The sequence below is a fragment of the Fopius arisanus genome, unplaced genomic scaffold, assembly GCF_000806365.1.
Source record: "Fopius arisanus strain USDA-PBARC FA_bdor unplaced genomic scaffold, ASM80636v1 scaffold00054, whole genome shotgun sequence".
NCBI lineage: Eukaryota > Metazoa > Arthropoda > Insecta > Hymenoptera > Braconidae > Fopius > Fopius arisanus.
Genome location: NW_011887793.1, coordinates 748974 through 765476, shown reverse-complemented (window position 1 = coordinate 765476; position 16503 = coordinate 748974). Strand labels below are relative to the sequence as shown.

Sequence of the window (16503 nt, the reverse complement as noted above, 5' to 3'; positions counted from 1 at the left end):
CCCCCCACTTCATTCCATACTTTCTTTCTTATGCTAAACTTCTACGGCAACCTCGATCAATCCTGATTGGCTTATGCATTTTTTTTTCGTAGTATTATCGATGAACGTTAATCTTCTATACTTCCTCTGAATTTATACCTTCCAACAGTCAGAGAGAGTTTGGGAGGAAAGAGGATTTTTATTCTGGCTTCCGAATGGAGATATTGGACATTTTAAATCTGAAATATTCAATTTTATGGGTACAACATTGGCGCTGGGTTGGGGCAAGGTTGGGGCAATGTTCGAACGTTAGTGCAATGTTGGTACAATGTTGACGTAAGGCTCAGAATTAATTAAAATTACAGAATTTGCCAGTGAACAATTTCATAAATTTCATGAACTCAAGAATAATATATTGATTTTCAATTTATAAAATTATAATAATATTCTTGTGAAGATTCTCCGATAATTCGAATCCATTGGAAAATAAATCGCTGATTCATTAGCAGAGAAGCAATACCAGAAATAATTTCAGCAATACCCTGTTTTTTTTTTCTGGCGAATCGATCTCAATTTTCGCCAACTTTCAATTTGTGTGTGGGAAATTTTAATGCCAGTATTTTCCGAGAGATTCCAATCACGACTCGGGCGTTTCCTCATTGCAACAGTCGCTATTTCGCTGTCGGCATTTGAGAGAATAAAACGTGAAATAAAAAAAAGTACCCGAAGAAAGAAAAAAAAAAGAAAAAGAAAAAGAAAAACGTAGCAACAACGAAGCGGAGAGTGCCGCGCGTTTTGCTTTACCCACGGGGCCGTGGCCGTAAATCACAATTATTGCGAACGTTCTCTCCCTTAAGAGTGTTTTTCAGGAGCGATCCAGTCGAGGTTAGTCCGAGACTCCATCTCTCTCGAGCGCAATGGAAATCCCCGTGTTTCTGCCCTCGTCCTAGGTCTCAGAGAAAAAGATTATAGATCCACGGGTGTTTGGTGTTTAGAAAAGTACGGGTGAGTGCAGATATCTTGGTGGAATGTAGCTCGGGGTATTATGGCCACTCGGAGAGATATTCTCACTAACGAGGGATGCGCGCTCGTATTGTGATTAAATCGTGGTATAACGCTGTGGGGAGTCCCCAGGAACGGCAACAATGTGGGGAAATTAAGGAATACTCCGCGTCAGTCTCGTTGAGGGGAAAATCATAATAATATTGCCACCTCCTACCACAAGAGACTCCAATATTTGTCTTATGATCTTTAATCCCGAGAAGCTGTCGCGTTTTGGATTATTAACTTCTCCGTTTACACCTCCATCATATGTATACGAAATATACAAAAGATATATGATATTTAGAAGAAATTGATATAATTTACGCTTTAGAGGTTTTCCAAAAGATAAATTTCTTATCGTGAGAATCGGCTTGCTCTTTTAATGAAAATTTGTAGTAAACATTTATTCAGATTTCCAGCGATTTTTTTAAATACAATTTATGTGTTTTAGTTAATTGCGAGCAGCGGTTCGTTTGCATTGTACATCAAACTCATGAAAGAACATCGAAAATTGAATTTTTACACTGAATGGAGATGCCAAAATTTGTTTAAAAACAGTATTAATTTTATATTCAATTCTATTTTTTAATTCGTTTATAAAGAATATGTCACTAAGACATATATTTCCCGTACTTTTTATCCAAATTTCAAAATTAAATTTTATGATACCCATGCGATTGGTCGGGATTATCACTGGTCACTGGTTCCTAGCCTAGAAAATAGGCAGAGGAAATGATCCTACCTGCCCGAAATGTGGACTAGCGGAGGAAAACCCACACCACCTAGGCACTAACTAAAATGCAGTGGTCTTGACGAGATCCGATGGGACGTCTTTGGGACCACTTGCATCAAGGAAATGTATGTTGATAGGGACGGTATAGAAGGGCTCTATGAGTTTGCTCGAAGGGCCAACATGCTGGCACCTGTGGACTAGGCGGCTGACAAGTGTAGAGTGCAAAATAGCTGGGAGTCTACAGACTAATGACTAAAGACCCATACGATTGAACTCCAAATTCAATTTAAATAATTGAAAAAAAAAGTAAATCAGAACATCGTAACTTCCCCGTTAACAACTTTATACTATTAATATATATTATATATTTATATTAATTACTGACGAAAAAATGTCGAATTCTCTCATATTCCTATCTCATCCTTCCCTTCCCTCAACTTTTAGTTATCTAGACATCTTCAAACGTGGGTCAATTGCAATAACCCCAATCCCCTCGAACAACCGAGTTTACACATGAGTTTCGTCACCGAAATTGAGGAAAAGCAGACCATAATGCAATAAACTCAGTGAAGGCATCACCATGGATTTGTTTCATTGGACGAGCTTTTTCCCTCTCATCCCTTTTGCAGCCCCACCTTTTTCTATCCCCCATGTACACCGTGGGACCCTTGTACCGGATCTATCGGGTGAGTCCGCGTACCTTGTAATTTATTTAGAGGGTAAATGAGGCAGCCGTTAATTGCCGTCCGCTAAGCTGCGAGAAAGTGTACCGTCGGGGATGTTGTCCGGAGGGTGAGATAGACAGAGAGAAGACATTTTCACATTACTTCGGCAGTTATCCCAGGATATTCCACCAAGAACGTGCCACACCATTGAGAAGACTCCAAGGAACAATTTAGTGTTTATAAAATCGAGGGTACAAACCCGAAGAATTGTCTCGGTGAGGGGTTACGATTATGCTGGTCAATTCCAGGGGAGATATTTGTCCGGTGACAATGGGAATTCTTTGACTCCATCGTCTCCATATTTTATCGCTGTGGTAATTCGTCTTCGGGACGCTAATTAATTGGCTAGGTTCAGCGGTGTCTTTAACCCAATTTTGAGGGATGGATGTGAATTATTCGGTTGGCGTGAATTACATAGAAGTTGAGATCGTCACATCTTCGTGGGTGTCAATTCTCGGGGGTTGAATTGAAGATTTGGGTGAGGGAGTTGGGAATAATGGTTTCAATCTCGAGGTGATGCAGTTTGCTACTTTTGTCGGGAGTCTTCGGGTGGAAGTAATTGATTCATCGTCAGTTTGGTAGAAAGGTGATAGGTTTGATGGTAGATGTGGTAGGTCAGGGTGGTTTGGGGGAAGTGCAGTGGACTGGTAATCTGGAAGATGTGGATTCGAATTCCGATGGGGTATTATTAGTACTCGTGATGATTCAGTTATGGCACGGAAATTATGGAATAATAAAATCCATATAAGCACTCGACTCTGTCATCATCCTCTCTTCAACATTTCTTAATTGCGGTTATTTCTTAAATTGTGTTGTAAAGATGACGGAATCAGTGGGCAACAGGAAAGTGCACATGCATTGATGTTAATTAATATTTTGGAAAGGAGAATTTATTTCGAAATTTACATTGTTGGGAATGAATAGTTGTTAAATTAATGTTTCGTTTTCAGTCGAGGGAGAAGTATGGAAAACCTATGGTAAATACCGCAACTCTCATTAGCTGAATTGGAAGAGGATTGGATTGATAACATGCAAGACATGAGTTCAAGTCCCAGGAAGGTACTGCTGTTAAAATTGGCATTGAGGTAATTGAATCAAAAAATTTTTATTAGGGTAAACCCCTTTTTGCAAAGGAATTCCCTCCAATCTGTTGACACTATTAAAAATTTGTTGAAATTTCCCTCACAAAATAATTTGAATATTCAATTATGTAAATTTGAATTAAATTCAATTGAAAATAGAGAATTACGGGAACATCATGTTCTTTCGTTGTTAAAAATTATACGAAATTTTTTTCTACTTGCAATTTCAGGTATCATTTTGTAATAAAATAAATTTTTCAGTTATGATTGTACTATTCTTAAGACTCTACTCATGGAACGATAAAACAAATAATTGAATACCAATTCGCCTCTATTAATCCAATGACATTATCTTGAAGATCCAGAAAGAGTACGCAGCCTTCTGGTGTAAAGAGAATGTTAGGAAATGCCTCTGGTGGTAGCGTTGAACACGAGAACAACATTAGTAGTAACTTATGGTTGTGGTCTGGCACTTTGGTTGAGGGAAGGAGAGCAAGCGAGCGTGGAAGGTACAAGTAACCCGTGAGAGTAAGGAATAAAGTAAAGGAGCTAAGTCTATCCAGTGTTGCCAACCGAATCTGCAGCACCCTTAAACCCGTGTTGGATTCCTCAGGGAAAAAGTGAAGTTTTCCCGGTGACGACACACCGACTGCTCCAAGTTCTAGTCTCTGGAGTTAACCTCGAGTTGCATTGCCCTCCCATCAGGGAAACATCCACCCAAGGCAACCGCCATAACGGATACGGAAGCATCCGGGATGAACTGTTGGCAAGTACCAAGAAAAGTGGAGGAGAAGTCGAGATAAAAGTGTATTGGGGTGAAAGGGGAGACAGGGGAGCAGAAGAAGAAAGAACTCTGAGAGCTGCAAGCACAAGCAGCCGTGATAGATATGGAGAGTCTGGGTAACAACCATCAGTTTCCGGAGTTAGTTTCAGTAAGCAACTTTCATTTCTGAGATTTGAAGGCACCCATCGAGCTACCGATGCCTCTGGCAACTCAAAATTGACGGTTTAATTAGGAGGGGAACGTTGTGATAAGGATGTGGGGTAGGAGCGTCGATGGGGTGTCTTATAATTTGCCGGAGGCCAGTGGTAATCGTGATTGTAGATAAATTCTTCTTCATTTTTCATTCTCGACTGAGACGTTTGGCATTAATTTTGGAGGGATGGTGAAGGGAAATGCAGGACCAAGAGGCAGCCGTTTCCCTTGCTACGTTTATGAGGCAAGTTGAGAGGGTGAACTGAGGACGATTCTCGGTGAAACGGAAACCGGAAATGTGTAACGGAAGCTTCAACAATCCCTCGATGAAACTATTGGTCATTCTTGGATGCGATACAGGATGTGTCGGATGTGATAATTCATAGCCAAGAATTTTTCGTTCTTAGATGAATTTTGTACGGGGGAAACATCAGCTTTTCACTAGTCATTAATTTATTTATTAACAAACATTTGGCAAACAATAATTGGAATTGAACTAAATAACATGAGGAAGTATGACCTGGTCTGAGTCAACTTATCTTAATGAAGAATTATAAAAATTGGTAGCTTCTCGTAACGATGGAATAATTATTTTGGTTTAGAGACCGGAAGGATAATTATCACAAAAGTTTTTTTATGAAAAAATTTTGCCAAGTTGACGTTTTATTGCATGATCATATTTTCCCAAAAAATATCCTCAATTTTATTCACAAATGTCGTTTACAAATCATATTGATTAGAAGGACTGAATATCTCATCTGAATAAATCTAATAACGTATATGAATGGAAAAGTCGCCATTGGAGACGCTAAAGAACAAAACGCCCTCTACAAATTGCCAGCTTGAGAATACACATAGCTAATACATGCTCTCATATGTCCATGTGTGAGCAGACTTTTATATATCTGCGAGCACTCTTAAATTGACGACCTTGAAAAAACTAGGGCTACCAACGGTAGCTAGCGTCGCCAATCACCAATTCGATTTTCGGAAAAAAGTCCACTTGGCGCGCTAGCTTTTCTGTGTATACCTCAAAAAATAAACAATAAGCAAAAACAAATTTCGGCGATTCAGAGACCGGAAGAATAATTATGATCTGAGATCATCGAACTGCAGCTGAATAAAATCGATGATAACCATGATGATGCGTTTCAGTTGAATTTGTGTAGATTCTGTTTAGGTTTTTTACTCAGTCCCTTCGCTCTCCTTTTATTCTTTCATTCGCCCAGCAAACATCCCTTGCGTGATGTATAGCCCCTTGGAGGTCGATGACTTCCGCTATTTTTCTTCTGCTGTCTCCAGCAAGCAACTTCCCTCTTCCCGTTTTGCCCAGTCTCGGAGCCAGAGGTTCTTGTATCCCTTTCTACACGATGGGGCTGTAGCATGGGAATTTTTACGTGTATTGGATGTATTCAGGATCTGGTGCATCGATCGAGACACCATGACGACCTGCTGTTGCTGCTGCTCAACCCATCAGAACTCACCGTATTCCTAACTTCAGGCTGACCACATTTTGAAGAAATCCAAACTAGTGATGCAAAAATTCTTGACATGTCAGGTTACAGTCATACAGTCCTTATGACGGTCATATTTCTGGAACCTGATGGTTTTTCATTCCTGACATCTCACATCTTTTCCAAACAAATCGCAAGGAATTGGTCAAGCCCTCGATAACTCGGCAAATTGGATGGATAATTGCAATTTCCATAATAATTATTCCTCTGATGACGTTATCTCTTGATAAAAAATTGCTGCATTTATGGATGCAATCGAATTGAAATGAATCTCAAAAGATTCGGCGCCCAGGCATATTTTAACCCAGTTCTTCAACCCCTACGGCATTCAACAACAATCTTAAACATTTGTTTCTTTTGTTAATCTTGTTTGGTCAATTAGTAGTCACCATAAATACATCGAGCTCGACGTATATCGTGCATACGTGCGTATATCTAACCAGAGTGAAAGTGAATTCAGTTTGAAAATCAAGTTGGCTTGGGCAATGTCAAATAAAACCGAGAGTGGCTCTTTATAAGTTGACGCGATAAATAATTAATGGATTGAGACGAACCGCAGACGTATGCGATGGAGGGGAGGGAACGCGAGTCCATAAACCACTTAATATTTATAAGGTATGGATGGTAGCATACGTTTTATTATTCGAACCATTCGGCTGGACGTGAGTGGAGGAGAGTGAGAGAATACCACTTCTTTCGTCTTATAATGCGCGTATGGTATTTAGATATTTTAATTAACCGATTGGCTATAAATTATGGTAATTAAGGAGGCAAGACGGGGTCTGATGGAGTGAGATGGCATTCTCATCGAAAAAATAGGGAGAAGAAGACTGAGATGATTCTTTCCTCTGAGGATTTTACTCGCCATCGGACCGGCACTGAATCGTGCATTTGGAGTTTATGGAGAGGTAGGAAACTCAACTCTGACTATCAATTTGATGATTGATGTGGCAGATGGGGGGAAACGGAGAGAATATTCTAATGGAATCTGAAAGGAAATTAAAATTTTGAATTTTTCATTTGGGTCTTGAAATTGATAATTCGAAATCTGATATTCAATTTTTGTGTTTAATTGTTATGAGAATCAATTTTAAAAAACTCATAAATGAATTATCTATTTGTCCTCAAGTTTCGCGACTGAAAATTCGCGTTGAATTTTCCGACCGACAACAAACAGCATAAAATAAGGAGACCATCAATAATGTGGTTGGGTCAGTTCCTCATCCCGGGCGATTTTTCTCGATTCCCGATAATTTTTTCCCCAAATACTCATAGACCTAGAATGAAAGAAGGGAGAGAAGATGGTCAGCGTTGAACTCGCCCCACAGATGAGATAGAGCCATGCCATTACAACAGCCCGATAAGATAGTAGAACCCTCTCCCCCGATGCCGGACGCGATCTTCGCTATGAAAAATCTCACTGTCGCTGAATTCATCGAGCTGCCGAGGGGTGAGTATGAGCCAACCCAAGGTACACAGACGACATTGTCCAGTTGAGGGGTTGGTTGAGCGTTCCTTATCTTCTCACGACGATCGTGACCGTCCGAGACTCCATTTCCGCGGCCAAGGAACCCTGCCCACCAATTTATATACTCCTAACGAGATGGCCACGGGGGCCTGCCGCTCGTTTACATGGACGCTATCGGACCATCCCATACTAAGACCCATCCTCTTTCGGTTAAATCGATATTATAGTTGTATTTCCCTCAACTACGGGGCCATTCTCCCTATTCGTCCATGTGCTTCACTCATGCTGCATTAACTTTCATTTTTATTGACCACTCGTGTCTCTTGTATTTTATCCAGCTTGTTTGTCCTTTCGACAACATGATTTCGCTGAAAAATCACCGTTGGGGTACCTTGATTGCTGACTTGATTGCAAATATTGAATCTAAATATTTCAAGTTCAAACTCCAACTGATTACGTGAAGACTTCTGATAAATACTTGTGTCTCAGATGTTGTAGGATAATTCTGTTTTGAAGACTTTGGAATCAGCAGTCCTTGTTAGAATTCTTACGACTGATCACTGATTTGGTGGATGAAGTCGAAGTGAAATGCTAGACTTTAGGGTGAATTTATAAACTGGAGTATCTAAAATTGCTGAGATTGAATTGATATTGCTGGGCTTCTTTGGAGTACATAAAGAATAGGTTGATGTCAAGCTGTTGATCGAAAGTATCTCTGTAAATCAACAACTCCACATGTTTTCGTCAGATTCGATGAGTCCAGAGATTCTGCCGATAATTGCACTATTTCTTCATCGAAAAATCGAAGAACTTTGTTGTTTTATGAAGCTTGGTCAGCGGTTTTAGATCAAGTTCCAAGTGGCTTTCCGCAGGCAAGCATTCCCCCAACAATATTTATCAGATATAATTAATTGTTAGTTTCGTCGACAGCATAATGACTTCTCAATACTTAAGATCTCGATTTAGAGATCAAACAGTTAATATCTTAAAATTCCAGAAGAAGAATGCCGTCTAAGTTGACAGAAATCAGAGAAAGTACTTGTTTTATAAAGTCCCTTCAACAGTAATTGAAAACATTTCATCTTTCTACTAAAACAAAGATTTCCCAACAACTGGTTATCGAAAAGGATCAATTGATTACGAGATTTAGCAACCGATAACACGATGAAGGCAAGTAATTGCCCCAATTAATTTCCCAAATAATCCATCAATTTTGAAACTCTCACTGATCTCCTTTATTCCCGCACGTCTCCCATAAACCATCACCTCTCAATTTCCTCCCAGATTTCCGAGTTCCTCCTAAGAACGTCAAATAATAACATTTCTATAAGTCGATCGTTTGTATTCGCCACATCGCACTCGGCGCCCCCATTTCAATTAACGTATGATCTATGCCGTACAAGAACCCCCACCAAATGGCGGCACCTTTTCAGAAAGAAAAAAAAAAAGCAGGATTGAACGTACCCCAGCAATACGCGAAGGGATCGACTCTAAGTAACTCTATATCACCAGTACGTGACGTGAGTCGGCCAATATTCCACACGTCGAATTCAAGATACCGCCAGCACCATCTATATAATCATCAAATAGGGGACAAAAATCCCCAGGATGTCTGACCCTGTCTCACCCTTCTACAACAGAGCCATCAGGAGAAAGCAGTAAATCACCAATTTCCTCGTTTTTCGTGAACTTTCACCGGGTTTTTTTTGTTTGAGAAAATTTCATGGAGGCAAAGTGTCCACTGGGAGCAGAGAGGAACAATTCCAAGGACTCCCTGGGGCTTGTCTTCAGCGAAAAGTGGGCGGTAGGAGGTTTAAGTCTCTCTCCTGCTTGTCCTCTATGAACGACTCGGGTATTGGTCCCTCCACGGTGCAGCATATGAGCTCTTCCAGGGCAATTTCTCCCAATTTCTGACCCCGGGACATCTATTTTATTTAGCCTCGAGACATCGAATCAAGGAACGAAAGAGAAAAGAAACGGTAAACTTCGCCTCTCAGTGGGCAAAGCCTCAGTTTGTCCTGCGATGGTGGCACCTAACGGTGATATCCCATCAGGCCGTTATAGAGAAGATCCAGGATGAGGGGAAAAAAAAAAGAATTGAGGGAGACAAAAAGGCAGAGTCCTGCAGGAAAATAAGTGGAAAAAGGAGACGAGGAAAAAATAAGAGAGAAGTACTACGTCTGGATCCGTGGATGGACACAGAGAATCGCCATTACAAATTGACAAGCTTGATTGATGGCGTCCACGTTAAGGGAAAAAGAAAAAAAAAAGGGGGGAGAGAAAGAGAGAATGGGGGCAGAGTCAAGTGAGATGGAGTGTGTGGAACTGTTGGTTGTGTATACCGAAGGGAGCTGGGGTATTCAAGGGAGAAAAGAGCCTGGAAGTCCAGCGGTGGAGATAGAGACCTGAAGGGCGAGGGGTGTTGGGGGGCTGGGGGGAGAATTCAGGGGGTTGAGCGGGCTGAGGGGGCTGTGGGGGGTGAGGGGTGGCTCTGGCGGACAAAACCCCTCTTTCCTCGATGGGGAGGAGAAAAAAAGGGGGATCGGGGCAAACGTTATCGAGGCAAAGTCCCTCTCACCGAGTGCGTGACGAATGGCCCGCGACTTGATTCGCTTGGGGCTCCAAACCCCGAGCTATATGGGTTGAACACCAACCGGAATATTCGATGAAAAGGAAAAGCTGAGTGGAGGACATGGGAATTTTAGATTGGATTCCATTTCTCTTTCCGTGGACCGAGATTTTTGATGGTGATTTGGGGTTAGGAATGAGCTCCATCGGTGGAATGTTGGGATGATCGTTTTGACGGGACACGAATAAAAAGAGTTTATGTTTCGATTATTAAATCATTTTTTTCTCATGTCTGTGGGGTTTAGAGGGAGTTACATTCTTATATATTACATAAGGATAATATTATGTGAGAAAGGAATAAAATAAATTACAGGAGAAAATTTCAGCTGAAGAATTACCACAAAAGAAAGTCAGTACTAGCTTCGTAGTTGAAAATTTTTCAGGATTTATGCACTTGTCGACAAAATGGCAGGTGTTTTTTATTTTATTATCTTTTCGAAATAGTTTTTCATGCTAGCTTGCTTTGTGACCTCATGACCTTCTGCCTATAAATAAATAAACCGACAAGATTTACTGCTGAGCAGTTGTCATGACTGACAATTAGATGCGCCTAATCTCAATATTCATTTCTAGAAATGGAATCTGCAGTATAAATGAGGTTATGATTAATTCTGAAAATAATTTAATCACATGAGACGAAATTTCTATAAATATTGTAAGAAATGATGGTTGAAGGCTAGTTCGAATTAATCCGTAATTAATTATAAGTATTTACAGGGTTGTCAAATTAGTTCAAGCGTGGCCATTTCATTATTCCTCTCACAAAATGGCGGTCATTCCATTGAATCCTCCAAACAATTCTTGACACTAGCTTTCTCCGTGGCACTCCGAGTAGAAAAGCGTCCTACCCAGTAATAAATAAATGGACATTGTCCACCAGTCCAACGTTGACAGTCGTAAATGACAATCAGATGTATCTCCACAATGTTCATCCTTCGAAATGACCAAAGCAACAATGAAAAAATACCCAAAGAGAGTAAGCCCAAACTGGAATCGTCGTGATCTACGACTTGTGCTCTCCATCAGTGACCTCCACCATCTCCAAGAGCTACCGGTTGGAATGTCGGGGGTAATAAGCTTGCAAAATCCCTTCGGACAATTATTACGCACATTGTTGTAGCAAAAGGAAGAGATGAAGAATAGTCTTTTGCCTCACACGATGTACCATAAACCTCCTGGACAAGGAGGATGTGACGGTGGATGAGTGATGTTTATTGTGATTATATGGGCCTTTTACCACTGGGTAATTTGTTTATTTTTTAATGGCCCTCCCTCCGGTGAGATGGAGGAATATTTTTCATTCGGGTTCGATGCGGAACAAGTGAATTGGATGGATTTTTGGGAAATTGGAATCAGGGGAACAGCGAAAATAGACAATCGGCAATTGTTCAGTTGTGATTTTTATCAATTGGTGGATTTGACATATTTTTAGGGTACAGGGGAAAACTCGCAATCGGAAAGTGAAAGGCTCGAGAAATTTTTGGTATTCAGCCTAGGCGAAGGTTATCGTTTGGCATCATCGCAAAATGCACTAGTACAGCCACAGCTTTACGGTACTTCGGGGCGCAGTTACGCTTTTACAACCTCGTTTTCCGGGGGAAAAAAAGAGGGTTGGAGAGATGTAGGTATATGCGTATCACCTTTCTGGATACAGAAATAAGTGAAGGGAGGGAAAGAGGGCAGAACAGGACGAACAAGTGCCTCTGGAGAAACACGAGGGGCTTTACTGGTGTCAATAAAATTAGTGCGAGGGCCATTGACGTGAATTTTAAGACCTCGTGATTATTTTTTCAGTGAATTTTAAGGACTGCCGATGTGTGGAGCAATGGGGATCTTATCTCGATCTGATTGAGGTGCACCTTTATGGAGACGATGGGGTAAGGGAATTCCAGTGGATGATTTTGTTGAGAATTCGGGAATCGAGTTGGTGGCGAAGAATTCTGAGTGGACATTCCAATCAGTTTTTGACGAGAAAATTATTTTTTATTGTTAATGTGCATTACCTTTGAACATGTTTTTTAACATTTTTTTTTGGATTCACACACGACGAGAAATGAAATTAAATGACAATAAAAATTTGTAATTTGTTTATTTCCTAATAAATCTAATTTAAACAAAAAAATAAACAATAAAAATTTTCTATAATTGCGTTTTCGATCATGAATTGGAAATAAATTTGAAATAAAAACGATATTAAAATAATTCTTTCGGGAATTTAGCTAGGAATGGCAAGACACTTTGCAGATGATAAACTTGAAAAATGATACATAAATAAAGGAAAAATGGTGCGAGTAATAATGATGACATGCAGCCGTGACTGTGGACGATCGTAAAAAACGCATCAAAAATTACAAACTTGTTGAGGAAATTCGTTCCACCATAACAACAATGAAAAATGTGGATATAATGGAATCTCGGACAGCGGGTAAATCTGGAGGGACAGGCACTTGTACATCGTAAAATGATGCACTGCCCCGGGGTTTTATAGTTTATAGTGGAACTGTCGTGCACTCGTGCGTGCGTGATTGAAAGGGGAGGTAGATTTTAAAGGGATCATGACTTTATGAGTGCAATATTAGAATTCTCCGCCCACTACTGTCCCGTGAATACGAGACTAACTCCCATTTATCTGGTAATTAAATTTTTTTTTAATTTCATCTTTTTCGTTCAATTCTCGTCAATTGAATCGGGTAGATTCAATCCGACAAATTCGGGGGTAATCCTTACCGGAAAAAAATTCTCACGGTTTTGGTGAGAAATCTAGGTAATGGAAGGATGATTGATGATGCGTTCGGAATTGGGTGTCATTCGAAGACTTGGGGTTGATGTCATTTAATGGTCCTTAAATACGTCATTGCAGGGATAATGCAATCCACCGGAAATGTGGGGGGGAAACAATTCTCAAGATAATGAGAGTAACGGAAATGTGAGACAGAAAAATCACGGGAGTTCTGTACGAAAATAAATGGAATTTTTTTATGGCGTAAGGTATAATTGTTTTTGATAATAAATTAGTAAGAGGATTTCATCTATAGATTAAAATGAAAATTAAGGCGAATTAAAAATGCTTAAAAATAATGAAGATAATAATGATAATAACAATTTATCAAAATTAAATTGAATTGAATTAAAAATTATAATTTTTTTTCTTCAGTTATTGCGAAAAAAAATGATTTTTCAAAATCGAAAAAATCTTAAAAATTAATAGATGAATGGAATTTTAATTAGTATCAACGACCGCGGCTCAACAAGGCTCGAATACGATAAAAAAAATGATTGAAATAATTTCCTACGTCAAATATGAACGAAAATATTGCACATTCATCTAGAATTGAAAAAAAAAATGTGGGATCCCTCGAGAATGTGAAAAATTTACGTTCCTCCCGGAAAAACATCCCCCGGGTGTAATGCATCACATATTACTGTCCGTCCGATACATCAACCCCTAATAGCCCCCAATAACCCACCCCTGAAAAATCCCCACGATTTTTAAAAGATTAAAAACCCTGCAACCCCGAATCAATAACCACTGTAAGAATGCTCCCGAAGAGATAAAAAAAAGTGGAAAAAAAAAACAAGAGAGGAATGAAATGGCCCCGCGCGGACAGATTGGAGAGATACGCGAGGGGAATACCCCCAGGATCAGACTCATGATCAGGATTGACTCGAGGATGATAATCGGATGGGACACGAATTTCCACTTTGCCAACCGGGTCCCGTCGACATCTCTACATTATTTCTGGTTCTCCTTGCGTTTCCATTTCGTATCTATGACTGGACACACCCCGCCAACTATTTTCTGACAGATATTTCCCGATGTGTCGACAAGAGTTCTTCAATTATTCACGCTTTTTACATTTTTATACGGCATTGCAAGAGGAAATTCGGAATTAACCCCCACCCCGGTTGTCACGATTTCATTCACAATCTCGTTTGACCCTTGCAAGGGTCAAAGTTCGATCGTTTGAACGGGACATTTATGAGTTTTAATTATCAATGTGAATAAATGGGTTTTAATAGTCCATGTGGATGAATGTAGGATTTTCAAATTTGACCTTCATCCTTTCTTTTTATGGATTTAACGGGACTTGACCCTTTTGAGGGTTAAACTTGAGGGTCTAGTGATATTTCCGGAATGATCAAAATCTTGATTCTTAACTTCAATAGTCTACCTTCACAAGAGTCATAGTTGAAGGTCTAGCCTGAGTTTTTGACCCTACGAAGGGTCAAATTTGAGAGTTAAACGATTTAATCCGAGACCGCACGAAAAATCCAGATGTTAATTTTTATTTTTTACAGTTGATGCTCAATATTTTTCATTAAAAATGAAGGTCGAGACATTGTTTTATAATAGTTTATTGACTTTTTAGTTACATTATATATATATATATGTTTGATGGATGATTCCACAGAGAGCGAGTGCAAAAAACGTCTGATGAATCAATTCCGAGAGAAAAAATGTACCCCCTAAAAGCCTGATTTCCCCATAATAAATCCCAAATGTTTATCAGACGATTACCCAAGAAAACTGTTGTACCTAACTAACAGTCACGAATCCCCACATCCCCTCGTAAGTTGTCCGTTCTTTTAACGCAAAGGACCAAACAACCAGTAAACTCACCGAGTGTTTATGAGGGGACCAGTCGTAAAACAACCCAAAATCGCCTCTCAGTTTCGGCCATTGCCCAAGTTTTTCCTCACGACTCCCGTTTTCCTCGACAAAAGAGAGAAAAGAAAAAAAAACAAAACAAGAGGACATCATCACACCATTCCAATTCACCTAAACAACCCAAACGTATAAAAAGAGATACGGGATTTTCATGAGGTGGGACGCATGTTGTTGAACCATAAAACCTCGTCTGATCACCGGTACCAATTATCCCACCGTTATCCAAACGTTATCCACCAGTCGTCTAACCTCCCAACCCCTTTTTCCATTTCGCTACTCAAGATCCCTCAAGCTACCCTCTGGTTTTACTGCAAACGAAGTGATTTTCACGTCGTAAAATGGAGGAAAGAAAGAGATTTGAGGACAAATTTTATCCTCAGATAAATCGGTTGAGTGTCCGGAAAGTATTATTAGAATGATCTTAAACTCTCATTTATCTATCACTGTCATTGCTTAACAATCATTCTACGTCTTCCAAATTCAGTTTTATTCAAGGGTGGAAAGGGGTGATATGTAATTTGACAGATAATATGTGAAAGATAATGACTTCGGTTGAATTTCGATTGACTGAGTGATTCAATTAAACACTGGGTAATGAACTTGCAAAACATGAAAGCTAACGATGATAATGGGTAATGTATCATCATTTTATTTATTCAGTTGAAAGATTAATTGGAGTTACAATAGATTGTTTATTTGAACATTCATTGATTTTTTTATAATTGCTTGATTGAAGGTATTAATGGATGATTTATTTCTAGATTAATTGGGAACAATTGACGGCTCAATTTCCATTTCAACTGGATGGAGGAGGTAATGTCGAGACAAATCTACATGAACTGATAACTCGTGCCAAAAGCATTTGGATACTCTGGATATCCGTAGCCAGGAAAGTTCAATGGAGCAGCGTGAGTATTAGTGTCATGTGTATAAGTGTTTGATGGTATTACTGGGCTCGACTTACCGGCTCTATTGCTTTGATCGATCATCGGTTGAACGATTCTACGTCTTGCATTGATAAACCTGAAACAGAAATATTTTTCCAGTTATTATCATCATTTATTCATTATCCTTCAAAATTATTCCCATATCAATAAATTATTTTCTGGAGAATTGGTAATGAGAATTTTTGTTGAGTTGAAATGCTGATGTCTTTAGTAGCGGATGTCTTCTACGATTTTCTGGTAAATTATAGATTATTTAAATAAAAACGTTTTATTTCTGTAAAAAATCAGTTGGATCCTTAACGATGAGCGCTGCAGTCAGACAAAAATCGTTATTCCCCCGATAAATTTCAATTGACAGATTGATTAATCATGTTTTTGACACACTTGGGTACATGTTCCCTCACCCCCATCATGATGCCATGTTATTGGTCTTGATAATAAAGGAGAAACACTCGTACAATGTCGAATGGGTGGTACGTCATTAGCTGGGATGAAGAAAAGCGCGAGAGAAGGGCTCACGGGTGAGTGGTTATCGAACAATAGAATCGTGGTCTGTTTTGTGGTGTTAGCAGAGTTTGGAACTGCGGTGGGGTAGACAGTGGTAGGGGGTTCCAGGGAGACACTGGTTCCAGGGTGTCTCGAAGGGGTAGAAAACCTAGCTAGAGGGCGAGAGAAGTCGAAGAGAATGAGATAACAGAGTATAGAGAAAAGAAAATAAGAAAAGGCGTGGGGTGGTAA

General features: G+C 39.7%; 1 protein-coding gene across 3 annotated transcripts in view; it reads right to left on the bottom strand.

The window, feature by feature from the left end:
- The window catches only part of hth (homothorax), a 320736-nt gene that overhangs the window by 6114 nt on the left and 298119 nt on the right, over positions 1-16503 (bottom strand). For all 3 annotated transcript variants that reach the window (XM_011307472.1, XM_011307474.1, XM_011307473.1), the window contains one exon: positions 15783-15841. In XM_011307472.1, the coding sequence (XP_011305774.1) occupies positions 15783-15841 (59 nt within the window). The remainder of the gene's footprint in view (positions 1-15782; positions 15842-16503) is intronic.